This window comes from Nerophis ophidion, linkage group LG20 (assembly GCF_033978795.1).
Source record: "Nerophis ophidion isolate RoL-2023_Sa linkage group LG20, RoL_Noph_v1.0, whole genome shotgun sequence".
Lineage (NCBI taxonomy): Eukaryota > Metazoa > Chordata > Actinopteri > Syngnathiformes > Syngnathidae > Nerophis > Nerophis ophidion.
In genome coordinates, this window is record NC_084630.1 from 40,860,515 (window position 1) to 40,875,751 (window position 15,237).

At 37.8% G+C, this 15,237-nt stretch overlaps 1 protein-coding gene across 1 annotated transcript in view; it reads right to left on the minus strand.

Annotated features, from left to right (window-relative positions):
• The window catches only part of lrba (LPS-responsive vesicle trafficking, beach and anchor containing), a 971,728-nt gene that overhangs the window by 201,345 nt on the left and 755,146 nt on the right, over positions 1-15,237 (minus strand). The window contains exon 47 of the mRNA XM_061881243.1: positions 1,942-2,094. Coding sequence (XP_061737227.1) covers positions 1,942-2,094 — 153 coding nt within the window. The remainder of the gene's footprint in view (positions 1-1,941; positions 2,095-15,237) is intronic.

Below are 15,237 nucleotides of genomic sequence, written 5' to 3' on the forward strand. Positions count from 1 at the left end.
TCGCGAAATGATCAAGTATGACACATAGAATGCTATCCCCGTTTATATAAGAACATCTCATTTCAGTAGGCCTTTAAACCAATGCTCAAATTGTAGTTGTTCTGTAGAGTGCATGGAACAGTGAAAGGGTTTCCCCCAGAATATTTGTTAGTTAAGGTGGTGTTCCTCCAGGGGCAAGGGGGCTTCTGCATCTCATTGCTGCCTGGGGGGGCAATAGACTACAGACTGTGGTGAAGTAGGCCGGCTTCGTCGCGTGAAGAAGCCTACATTTTTCTGGTTGTGTTTTCCGCTCCGTATGCTGAATGGCAATATATATTGGAAGGGGGGGGGGGGGAGGGTATAGCTTGGTTGGTAGAGTGGCCGTGCCAGCAACTTGAGGGATCCAGGTTCGATTCCCGCTTCCCGCCATCCTAGCCACTGCCGTTGTGTCCTTGGCCGAGACACTTTACCCACCTGCTCCCAGTGCCAACCACACTGCTTTAAATGTAAATTAGATATTGGGTTTCACTATGTAAAACTGTAAATGACATTTGTGGCGCCCCCTATGGGTTGGCGTCAAAAGGCGACCCAAAAAGGGACAACTTGCAATCCAAGATTGCGAGTCGTCTCGTATCAGTGTTTGTGTCCAGAACATCGAGTACCGAGACGCAGGGGCGGCATAGCTCGGTTGGTAGAGTGGCCGTGCCAGCAACTTGAGGCTTGCAGGTTCGATTCCCGCTTCCGCCATCCTAGTCAGTGCCGTTGTGTCCTTGGGCAAGACACTTTACCCACCTGCTCCCAGTGCCACCCTCACTGGTTTAAATCTAACTTAGATATTGGGTTTCACTATGTAAAGCGCTTTGAGTCACTAGAGAAAAGCGCTATACAAATATAATTCACTTCACTTCAGACAAAGCAGATACAGGGCGATATCACGAGTGTTAGCACATTTCCATTTCTGAATGATATATTGTGTCTAACTGGGGCTGCTGAAATGACCCCCGTTCCTTCAGAAGCAGCCTTAGTGATGCAACCAGGGACCTCCCGGATAAATAGAGGAGCACACGGGACTGGACCTTGGAGCGTGGTGGGAGATTGTCAGTGAGTGTACAGCCCCAAACGTCTCTCCTCATTGAGCCAAATTGAACTCTGTCTCTGCATCATTCCTTGCTTCTTGCCTGCTTAATAAATGGCATCAGATTTTGAACCTGGCACAGACACTCAACAACGGCACATTTGCGGATTAAAATTACTGGTTTGCGAAAAATATTTTGAACCCGACAGGCGGATCGGTGCGGCGTCTTCAGTAATGCGGACGTTGTATCGATCCGTTGTGGTGAAGAAGGAGCTGAGCCGGAAGGCAAAGCTCTCAATTTACTAGTCGATCTACGTTCCCATCCTCACCTATGGTCATGAGCTTTGGGTCATGACCGAAAGGATAAGATCACGGGTACAAGCGGCCCAAATGAGTTTCCTCCGCCGTGTGGTGGGTCTCTCCCTTAGAGATAGGGTGAGAAGCTCTGCCATCCGGGAGGAACTCAAAGTAAAGCCGCTGCTCCTCCACATCGAGAGGAGCCAGATGAGGTGGTTCGGGCATCTGGTCAGGATGCCACCCGAACGCCTCCCTAGGGAGGTGTTTAGGGCACGTCCAGCTGGTAGGAGGCCACGGGGAAGACCCAGGACACGTTGGGAAGACTATGTCTCCCGGCTGGCCTGGGAACGCCTCGGGATCCCCCGGGAAGAGCTAGACGAAGTGGCTGGGGAGAGGGAAGTCTGGGCTTCCCTGCTTAGGCTGCTGCCCCCGCGACCCGACCTCGGATAAGCGGAAGATGATGGATGGATGGATGGATTTTGAACCCGATTAGGTGTAATTCCATAATCTCCAACGGCACACCAGACTGTATCTCAGACACCGACCTAGAGGCACATTAAATAAGGTGTTTCCCCGCGAGAAGAACTTACCTGCCGATGGATCCGCACAAACTCCTCGGGGGTCTTGGCCCAGGGGGGCAGCTCCACGTCGGAGACCACCATGCCGTCCTCCATCACCCCCAGGTTGTACGTGTTGGTGTTGACAAACATCTCGGGGAGGTAGAAGAACTCCGGGATCAGCTCCTGCACACAGACGGCCCCCATCTTAGCACGACGCTCATAAAATGTGTCAAACATGCGGCATGCGAGCTCAGAGGAGTTTTAAAATACTAAAAGGTAAAAATAACTCCACGAGTATATATATTTTTGTGTCATTTCTATTCCACCGCTGAAGGGCAAAAGTGGTGACAAAAGAGGACAAGCATAAGACCTAAAAATCGGAATATTGCAATGTAGCATTAGCTTTAGCAACAAAAGCAATACGCTTGATAACAAAAAAAAAACAACTATAATATTAAAGACAGAAAGAATGTTTGCGGCGCAAACACAGCAGAAAGTAATGGGACAAGGCGGGGGGGCTAAATGAGGTCACTCGTCAGAAAATGTATTTTACAATAAACAAATATAACGGAACAGAGAAGAGAATTATATTTGTATAGCGCTTTTCTCTAGTGACTCAAAGCGCTTTACATAGTGAAACCCAATATCTAAGTTACATTTAAAGCAGTGTGGGTGGCACTGGGAGCAGGTGGGTAAAGTGTCTTGCCCAAGGACACAACGGCAGTGACTAGGATGGCGGAAGCGGGAACCGAACCTGCAACCCTCAAGTTGCTGGCACGGCCGCTCTACCAACCGAGCTATACCGCCCCACAAACTAAAAAAAATTTTCAGCAATGTTTTTAATTCTTGCAATGTTTAGGGGGGGCAACTTCTCACAAGTATCCAGACAACACAAACTAGCATCTCTAACAAAATAACGGTTAGAAAAGCATTTAAGTCCCATCTTAAAACTCATTTGTAGACACTAGCCTTTAAATAGACCCCCTTTTAGACCAGTTGATCTGCCGTTTCTTTTCTGCTCTGCCCCCCTCTCCTTCCTTGTGCATCGGTTGGGGACGTCTCTGCGCTGCTGACCTGTCTCTGCTCGGGATGGTCTCCTGCTGGCCCCACTGTGGACTGGACTCTCACTATTATGTCAGATCCACTATGGACTCTCACTATTATGTTAAATTCAGAATGGACTGGACTCTCACTATTATGTTGGATCCACTATGGACTGGACTCTCACTATTATGTTGGATCCACTATGGACTGGACTCTCACTATTATGTTAGATCCACTGTGGACTGCACTCTCACTATTGTGTTGGATCCACTGTGGACTGGACTCTCACACTATTATGTTGGATCCACTATGGACTGGACTCTCTCACTATTATGTTAGATCCACTATGGACTGAACTCTCACTATTATGTTAGATAAACTATGGACTGGACTCTCACACTATTATGTTAGATCCACTATGGACTGGACTCTCATTATTATGTTAGATCCACTATGGACTGGACTCTCACACTATTATGTTAGATCCACTATGGACTAGACTCTCACACTATTATGTTAGATCCACTATGGACTGGACTCTCACTATTATGTTAGATCCACTATGGACTGGACTCTCATTATTATGTTAGATCCACTATGGACTGGACTCTCACACTATTATGTTAGATCCACTATGGACTGGACTCTCACTATTATGTTAGAGCCACTATGGACTGGACTCTCACTATTGTGTTGGATCCACTATGGACTGGACTCTCTCACTATTATGTTAGATCCACTATGGACTGGACTCTCACTATTATGTTAGATCCACTATGGACTGGACTCTCATTATTATGTTGGATCCACTATGGACTGGACTCTCTCACTATTATGTTAGATCCACTATGGACTGGACTCTCACTATTATGTTAGATCCACTATGGACTGGACTCTCATTATTATGTTAGATCCACTATGGACTGGACTCTCACACTATTATGTTAGATCCACTATGGACTAGACTCTCACACTATTATGTTAGATCCACTATGGACTGGACTCTCATTATTATTTTAGATCCACTATGGACTGGACTCTCACACTATTATGTTAGATCCACTATGGACTGAACTCTCACACTATTATGTTAGATCCACTATGGACTGGACTCTCACTATTATGTTGGATCCACTATGGACTGTCCATCCATCCATTTTCTACCGCTTATTCCCTTGCGGGGTCGCGGGGGGCGCTGGCGCCTATCTCAGCTACAATCGGGCGGAAGGCGGGGTACACTCTGGACAAGTCGCCACCTCATCGCAGGGCCAACACAGATAGACAGACAACATTCACACACTAGGGCCCATTTAGTGTTGTCAATCAACCTATCCCCAGGTGCATGTCTTTGGAAGTGGGAGGAAGCCGGAGTACCCGGAGGGAACCCACGCAGTCACGGGGAGAACATGCAAACTCCACACAGAAAGATCCCGAGCCTGGATTTGAACCCAGGACTGCAGGACCTTCGTATTGTGAGGCAGACGCGCTAACCCCTCTGCCACCGTGAAGACCACTATGGACTGGACTCTCACTATTTTGTTAGATCCACTACGGACTGGACTCTCACTATTATGTTAGATCCACTATGGACTGGACTCTCACTATTATGTTAGATCCACTATGGACTGGACTCTCACTATTATGTTAGATCCACTATGGACTGGACTCTCACTATTATGTTAGATCCACTATGGACTGGACTCTCACACTATTATGTTCGATCCACTACGGACTGGACTCTCACTATTATGTTAGATCCACTATGGACTGGACTCTCACACTATTATGTTCGATCCACTACGGACTGGACTCTCCCTATTATGTTAGATCCACTATGGACTGGACTCTCACACTATTATGTTAGATCCACTATGGACTGGACTCTCATTATTATTTTAGATCCACTATGGACTGGACTCTCACTATTATGTTAGATCCACTATGGACTGAACTCTCACACTATTATGTTAGATCCACTATGGACTGGACTCTCACTATTATGTTAGATCCACTATGGACTGGACTCTCACTATTATGTTAGATCCACTATGGACTGGACTCTCACTATTATGTTAGATCCACTATGGACTGGACTCTCACTATTATGTTAGATCCACTGTGGACTGGACTCTCACTATTATGTTAGATCCACTATGGACTGGACTCTCACACTATTATGTTAGATCCACTATGGACTGGACTCTCACTATTATGTTAGATCCACTGTGGACTGGACTCTCACTATTATGTTAGATCCACTATGGATATATATATATATATATATATATTAATATATATATATATATATATATATATATATATATACATATATATATATATATGTATATATATATACATATATATATATATATATATATATATATATATATATATACATATATATATATATATATATATATATATATATTATACATATACATATATATATATATATATATATATACATATATATATATATATATATATATATATATATATACATATACATATATATATATATATATATATATATATATATATATATATATATATATATATATATATATATAGATATATATATATATATATATATATATATATATATATATATATATATACATATATATATATATATATAGATATATATATATATATATATATATATATATATATATATATATATATATATATATATATATATATATATATATATATATATCCATAGTGGATATATATATAGGTAGATCTCCTCGACTTGGTCATTTAAAAAGTAGCTCGCCTGCTGAAAAAGTATGGACACCTCTGATTTCGATAAAGCACTGATGAAGTTAAAAAAAAAAAGAGTAAAATGATGTAAAAACAATCTTGTGCAGTGCTAAGGACAAGTCAGGAATAAACATCACATTAAAAGCAGCACACTTCCTCTCCTGCTCAGCAGCATGACTGAAGTGTGCGGACATATCTGCTAGAAACACAAACAAGACTCCCTGGGCAGGCGCTCATCAAGGCAGTGAAAACAGCGAATCAAATGAGCAAGCAAACACGGCGCTTGGAACAAAAACACGCAACTTCCTCACTTCTGAAATCTGCTGGCTGCGCAGGAGCTGACCTCAAACTCAAAAGTTCGAGCTCTTAACGAGGGCCCCCACCCCCCTTGGGGTGTTGTTGCTGGCTGCAGGGTCCTGAAAACGGGCACGCACGCACGCACACACACACACAAGCACGCACACACACACACTCTTGTATGTGTTACCTTCTTGAGACCTTTAGGACCAGCCTTTCTAGATATATAAAGTTGTGTATTTACAACATTAATAATATTTACATACTATGCAAATATACAAAAAAACTTGTGAAAAATGAGTTGGAATTCCACCAGAAAAAGGTCGTAATCAACAAAAGTCACAATTTCATAACAAAAACTAATAATAATCAACATTTTTAATTGCCAAAAGTATGACAAAAGTCCTCATTTTTACTCCAAAAATGTCACTATTCAACAAGAGAAACAAAAAAAAGGCAATATTGTGATAAGTCAGAATTTTATATGAGAAAGGTCCTCATTTTGCATCAAAAAGTAATAATTTTACAAAAAAAAGTAATAATTTTATAAGAAAATATTGCAATATTACAAAAACAGAAAGAACATGAGGTATTTTTCCTAATTTTATTTGATGTCGACACATTGTGAGAAAAAATCTTTTAGTAAGGGACGGCGTGGCGCAGTGGGAGAGTGGCCGAGCGCAACCCGAGGGTCACTGGTTCAAATCCCACCTGGAACCAACCTCGTCACATCCGTTGTGTCCTGAGCAAGACACTTCACCCTTGCTCCTGATGGGTGCTGGTTGGCGCCTTGCATGGCAGCTCCCTCCATCAGTGTGTGAATGTGTGTGTGAATGGGTAAATGTGGAAGTAATGTCAAAGCGCTTTGAGTACCTTGAAGGTAGAAAAGCGCTATACAAGTACAACCCATTTATTTATTTATTTAATTTTTTTTTTTCATTTTTTGTTTGTAATTTTTTTTAATCTTTCTTATTTACGTCGTTATTACAGTACATCTCTATATACATATATATATATTTTTTTTTTTTTTCATTAATTTTGGCCAAAAGGGGAACATTTCATATGTTGACCAGAGGGGGAGCACTTTTAAAACCGACACAGTTTTGTTTTCGGGACCAACCTCATTTGCAAACTGACAAAAACTCACAAGAAAAAGGTCACAATTTCACAATAAAAACTTCAAATTTTGACAGTATTGCAATAAAATTCGTATTTTTACTCAACGCAAGTTAAAATTTTACAGGAAAATCTGAACATTTGGACAATATAATGATAAAAGTTGGAATTTTAATGAAAACAAGTCGCAATTTTACAAGAAAAGCTTAACATTTTGGCAACTTTATGAAAAGAGTCGTAATCACAAAAGTCACAATTTTATAACAAAAACTAATAATAATCAACATTTTTACTTGGCAAAATTCAGACAAAAGTCCTAATTTTTACTCCAAAATAAGAGAAACAAACAAAAAAAAAGCCAATATTGTGAAAAAAGTCAGAATTTTATATGACAAAGGTCCACAATGTGAGAAAAAGACTGATTTTAGTTATTTTTTAATTTTTTGTTTGAAAAGCTTGACATTCTGGCAACTTTATGAAAATAGTCTTAATTTTACTCAACAAAAGTCACAATTTTATAAGAAAACTGATAATAATGGACGTTTTTTCTTAGCAATATTATGACAAAAGTTGTCATTTCTACTCAAAAGATTTCACTATTTTAGAAGAGAAAAAAATGGCAATATTGTGATTAAAGTCAGAATTATATATGAAAAATGTCATTTTGCATTAAAAGTAATTTTAGATAAAAAAAGTAATAATTTTACCAAAAAATATTGCAATATAACAGAAACAGAAATAATGACAAACTGTTCCTAACATAAGAAAAAAGTTGACACAAAGTGTAAAAAATACTGATTTTAGTTCATTTTTATCTTTAAATTTTTTTGTTTGTTTGTAATTGTTTTTTTATCTTCTTTATTTACGTCGTTATTACAGTATGCCTCTATATACATATTTTTTTTAATCTTTTTTTTAATAAATTTCGGCCAAAGGGGGAGAATTCCAATATCCTACACACACTTGTTATTTCATATGTTGACTAGAATGGGAGCACTTGTACAACCGACACAGTTTTATTTTTGGGACCACCGTCATTTAGATAGATGTCACCAGCAGGAGAAAACTTAGAAGAAAAAGGTCACAATTTCACAAGAAAAACTTTGAATTTTGACAGTATTACAATAAGTCGTATTTTTACTCAACGCAAGTCAAAATTTTACAAGAAAAACTGAATATTTGGGCAATATTATAATACATACTGGAATTTTACTGAATACAAGTTTCAAGTTTACAAAAAAAGCTTAACATTTTGGCAACTTTATAAAAAGAGTCTTAATTTTACTCGACAAAAGTCACAATTTCATAAGAAAACAAATAATAATCGAAATTTTTACTTGGCAAAATTATGACAGGAAGTCCTCATTTGTATTCCAAAAATTACAAAAGAAACAAAAAAATGCCAATAATGTGACAAAAGTCAGAATTTTATGGACAAATGTCATCATTTTGCATTAAAAAGTAATAATTTTACATGAAAAAAGTAATAATTTTACAAGAAAATATTGCAATATTACAAAAACAGAAAGAATGAGATATTGTCATACTTTTAAGTTGACTCATTGTGAGAAAAAGACTGATATTAGTTTATTTTTTAGTTTCTAATTGGTTTTTAATCTTCTTCATTTACATTGTTAAATACAGTATGTCTCTATATACATATTTATTTTATTTATTTAATTTATTTTAGCCAAAGGGGGCGAATCCCAATATCCCACACACACTTGTTATTTCATATGTTGACCATAATGGGAGCACTTTTAGAACAGACACAGTTTTGTTTTTGGGACCACCCTCATTTAGATAGATGTCACCAGAAAGTGAAAACTTAGAAGAAAAAGGTCACAATTTCACAAGAAAAACTTTGAATTTTGACAGTATTCCAATAAGTCGTATTTTTACTCAACGCAAGTCAAAATTTTACAAGAAAAACTGAATATTTGGGCAATATTATGATAAAAACTGGAATTTTACTGAATACAAGTTTACAAAAAAAACTTAACATTTTGGCAACTTCATAAAAAGAGTCTTAATTTTACTCGACAAAAGTTACAATTTCATAAGAAAACAAATAATAATCGAAATTTTTACTTGGCAAAATTATGACAGAAAGTCCTCATTTTTATTCAAAAAATTACAAGCGAAACAAAAAAATTCCAGTAATGTCACAGAAGTCAGAATTTTATAGGACAAATGTCATCATTTTGCATTAAAAAGTAATAATCTTACATTAAAAAAGTAATAATTTTACAAGAAAATATTGCAATATTAAAAAAACAGAAAGAATGAGATATTGTCATCATTTTAAGTTGACTCATTGTGAGAAAAAGACTGATATTAGTTTATTTTTAGTTTGTAATTGGTTTTTAATCTTCTTCATTTACGTTGTTAAATACAGTATGTCTCTATATACATATTTATTTTATTTGTTTAATTTATTTTAGCCAAAGGGGGCAAATCCCAATATCCCACACACACCTGTTATTTCATATGTTGACCAGAATGGGAGCACTTTTAGAACAGACACAGTTTTGTTTTTGGGACCACCGTCATTTAGATGGATGTCACCAGCAGGAGAAAACTTAGAAGAAAAAGTTCACAATTTCACAAGAAAAACTTTGAATTTTGACAGTATTACAATAAGTCGTATTTTTACTCAACGCAAGTCAAAATTTTACAAGAATAACTGAATATGTTGGCAATATTATGATAAAAACTGGAATTTTACTGAAAACAAGTTGCAAGTTTAAAAAAAAAAAGCTTAACATTTTGGCAACTTTATAAAAAGAGTCTTAATTTTACTCGACAAAGTTACAATTTTATAAGAAAACAAATAATAATCAAAATTTTTACTTGGCAAAATTATGACCGAAAGACCTCATTTTTTTCAAAAAATTGCACTATTTTACAAGAGAAACAAAAAAATGCCAATAATGTGACAAAAGTCAGAATTTTATATGACAAATGTCATCATTTTGCATTATAAAGTAATAATTTTACATTAAAAAGGTCACAATTTCACAAGAAAAACTTTGAATTTTGACAGTATTCCAATAAGTCGTATTTTTACTCAACGCAAGTCAAAATTTTACATGAAAAACTGAATATTTGGGCAATATTATAATAAAAACTGGAATTTTACTGACTACAAGTTGCAAGTTTACAAATAAAACTTAACATTTTGGCAATTTCATAAAGAGTCTTAATTTTACTCGACAAAAGTCACAATTTTATAAGAAAACAAATAATAATCGAAATTTTTACTTGGCAAAATTATGACAGAAAGACCTAATTTTTATTTAAAAAAATTCACTCTTTTACAAGAGAAACAAAAAAAAATGCCAATAATGTGACAAAAGTCAAAATTTTATATGACAAATGTCATCATTTTGCATTAAAAAGTAATAATTTTACATTAAAAAAGTAATAATTTTAAAAGAAAATATTGCAATATTACCAAAAGTAATAATTTTACAAGAAAATATTGCAATATTACAAAAACAGAAAGAATGAGATATTGTCATCATTTTAAGTTGACTCATTGTGAGAAAAAGACTGATATTAGTTTATTTTTTAGTTTCTAATTGGTTTTTAATCTTCTTCATTTACATTGTTAAATACAGTATGTCTCTATATACATATTTATTTTATTTTCTTAATTTATTTTAGCCAAAGGGGGCGAATGCCAATATCCCACACACACACCTGTTATTTCATATGTTGACCAGAATGGGAGTACTCCTACAACCGACACAGTTTTACTTTTGGGCCCGCCCTTATTTTGATAGATTACACCACCGGGGGGCAAATGAGACATTTTCAATTACATGCAATGTTATTGAGACCGTGATTTATGTCCTTACTTGTTCACACCTCCTCATATGGAAGATACTTTTCCATGTCTCGAGAAGAATAGAAATACAAGAACACACACACACACACACACACACACACACTTGAGCAAAAACCTTGAGGGCTTTGCTGGGCTACACAAACCCTCCTTGCATGCAGCATTATGTGCAGTGGCCCCTCTGCTGGGGCCGGTCAGAGGCCAGCCCCTCTGATCCCCAATCCTGTCCTGTCATGGGTCACCGGAGCGCCCCCCCCCCCCCCCCCAAGACCCCCCCACTTCTCCCCCACACCACCTTGCTACACTTCCACTGTTGCCGCTCCTAACCTCTCTGGGCTTCTCCGATGCCTGCGGGCCGAGGGTCGGGGTCAAGGGATTGGGGGACCCGGGGGGGGGGGGGTCAGGCTAGCGTCACCCAGGCTAGAGTCTCATTGAATCTGGGTGTTGTAGTCTATTATCACCCCTTCTTTACAAAAAAAAAACAACAACACTGGGCCTTTTTGGCCTCTGGCGGGCTCAAATGCTAAAAGCTAAATGGTGTACTTAGCATACTAAATTGAAACGTCTCGTCGCTAATTCCCCTTTTGCTTACACCATGAATGAGAGCGTCCAAGCGGGAAGAAGTCGACAGATTTGCTTGACAAAATATGCGGGGATAAAAAAAAGTGACGTGGTCCAGGTTTCCTCATTTGTTTTGATCTGGGTACCCCGGTTTGATTCCCGTTGACGGGTCTAGACTGAGGCAGCGAACGAGGGCCTTTCGCAATCAACGCCATAACACGAGCCATATGTTTTATCGAGGGGGAGGGGGGGCTTGAGCGCAATCAAGTGTAACCCCCACCCCCCTCCCCCGCGCCGCGCCCCCCTTACACTATCCGGTGACCTCGCGCCAAGAGACCTGAGCCAGAACCTTTGCTTTGACATAGAAAGTCTGACCGTAAATGTTTTAGGGGGGGGTTGGGGCAGTTAAACGTGTGCTACATCCGCATATATCAGCTTGTTTGAGGCTCCGCAGAATTCTGGGGGCCCGGCTGGGAAAAAGGACCGGAGTCCAGGTTCTAAGCCGGCTGAATCGGAGACAGATGAGGATTAGTCGTCCCGCTTTGATCGCAGGACCAGGAAGCTCTGCTTGCCGGTGGACGATGATTGGTAGTGACTGGGCATCACCATTACCAGTCTTTCCATTCAGGCTCTACCTCCGCCCCAGGAATATTCAATTGGGGAGATCAGTGCTCACACGAAACCTCTGAAGGCGTACTGACCCTGAATATTAAACAACCTCTCTTTTATCTTGATTGCTGGGTTTTGCTAGTTAGAATAAAATAGAATAGAGTTTTATTGTCATTATTACAGTGAACAGGTTGTTGGAAAAACCATGTATCTAGATCAGGGGGCACCGTAAGGACCAGATGAGTCGCCCGCTGGCCTGTTCTAAAAATAGCTCAAATAGCAGCACTTACCAGTGAGCTGCCTCTATTTTTTAAATTGTAATTATTTACTAGCAAGCTGGTCTCGCTTTGCTGGACATTTTTAATTCTAAGAGAGACAAAACTCAAATAGAATTTGAAAATCCAAGAAAATATTTGAAAGACTTGGTCTTCACTTGTTTAAATAAATTCATTTATTTTTTTACTTTGCTTCTTATAACTTTCAGAAAGGCAATTTTAGAGAAAAATTACAACCTTAAAAAAGATTTTAGGATTTTTAAACACATATACCTTTTTACCTTTTAAATTCCTTCCTCTTCTTTCCTGACGATTTAAATCAATGTTCAAGTAAATTTATTTTTTTTATTGTAAAGAATAATAAATACATTTTAATTTAATTCTTCATTTTAACTTCTGTTTTTTCGACGAAGAATATTTGTGAAATATTTCTTCAAACTTATTATGATTAAAATTCAAGAAAATTATTCTGGCAAATCTAGAAAATCTGTAGAATCAAATTTAAACCTTATTTCAAAGTCTTTTGAATTTCTTTTAACATTTTTGTTCTGGAAAGTCTAGAAGAAATAATGATGTGTTTGTTAGAAATATAGCTTGGTCCATTTTGTTATATATTCTAACAAAGTGCAGATTGGATTTTAACCTATTTAAAACATGTCATCAAAACTCTAAAATTAATCTTAATCAGGAAAAATTGCTAGAGATGTTCCATGAATTCATTTTTTTCAAAAAGATTCGAATTAGCTAGTTTTTCTCTTCATTTTTTTCGGTTGAATTTTGAATTTTATAGAGTCGAAATTGAAGATAAACTATGTTTCAGAATGTAATTTTCATTTTTTTCGTGTTTTTTCCTCTTTTAATCCGTTCAATTAAGTGTTTTTTCCATCATTTATTCTCTACAAAAACCTTCCGTAAAAGGAAAAAAAATGTACGACGGAATGACAGACAGAAATACCCATTTTTTTATATATACAGATTTATTTATTAAAGGTAAATTGAGCAAATTGGCTATTTCTGGCAATTTATTTAAGTGTGTATCAAACTGGTAGCCCTTCGCATTAATCAGTACCCAAAAAGTAGCTCTTGGTTTCAAAAAGGTTGGTGACCCCTGATATCGATTATCACACAACTTTGGTATGCTTAAAGTCTGTTGCTATAGTTATTAGCTAGTGTGCTCAAGCTGCATTATTTCTATCTGTGCAAGGACAAAACTTCTTGTCTGATGGGTGGCCTCAGCCGCAGATGCTTTGTTTTAGCCCGCTAACAGCCAAGGATTTCAAGGACCTCAACCAATATAAGAGGACAGCACGCAGACGAAGCAGAAACAAGGAAATCCCAAGACCTTTAGGACATTCTGTCACATACCAGACCTGCTTTGCATAATATATGTGACCATTTCTTTTAGAGGCGGCCTCAGGATGTTGACTATGGAACTCCTGAATAAATAGAGGGACGTGGGAGCTGAACCTTGGAGCGTGAAGCTAGACTGTGACTAAGCATGCAGCTCCATGCGTTCTCCTCGTAAGCTAAATTGAACTCTGTCTCTATATGCATATGTGTGGATATATATATATATATATATATATATATATATATATACACACATACACATGTATAATCAGTCAATGTTTATTTGTCCAGCGCTAAATCACAAGTGTCTCAAAGGGCTGCACAAACCACAACGAATTCCTCGGTTCAGAGGCCACATAAGGGCAAGGAAAAACTCACAACCCAGTGGGATGTCAATGTAAATGACTATGAGAAAATCTTGGAGAGTACAGTAGATGTGGACTCTCACACTATTACATTAGATCTACTATGGACTGGACTCTCACACTATTATGTTAGATCTACTATGGACTGGACTCTCACACTATTATGTGTTTATTCACTATGGACTGGTCTCTTGCACTATTATGTTAGATCCACAAATGACTGGACTCTGACACTATTGCGCTAGATCCACTATGGATTGGTCTCTCACACTATTATGTTAGATCCACTATGGACTGGACTCTCACACTATTATGTTAGATCCACTATGGACTGGACTCTCTCACTATTATGTTAGATCCACTATGGACTAGACTCTCACTATTATATTAGATCCACTATGGACTGGACTCTCACTATTATGTTAGATCCACTATGGACTGAACTCTCACACTATTATGTTAGATCCACTATGGACTGGACTCTCACTATTATGTTAGATCCACTATGGACTGGACTCTCACTATTATGTTAGATCCACTATGGACTGGATTCTCACTATTATGTTAGATCCACTATGGACTGGACTCTCACTATTATGTTAGATCCACTATGGACTGGACTCTCACTATTATGTTAGATCCACTATGGACTGAACTCTCACACTATTATGTTAGATCCACTATGGACTGGACTCTCACACTATTATGTTAGATCCACTATGGACTAGACTCTCACTATTATGTTAGATCCACCATGGACTGGACTTTCACAACATCATGTTAGATCCACTATGGACTGGACTCTCACACTATTATGTTAGATCCACTATGGACTGGATTCTCACACTATTATGTTAGATCCACTATGGACTGGACTCTCACTACTATGTTAGATCCACTATGGACTGGACTCTCACTATTATGTTAGATCCACTATGGACTGGCCTCTCACTATTATGTTAGATCCACTATGGACTGGACTCTCACTATTATGTTAGATCCACTATGGACTGGACTCTCACTATTATGTTAGATCCACTATGGACTGGATTCTCACTATTATGTTAGATCCACTATGGACTGGACTCTCACT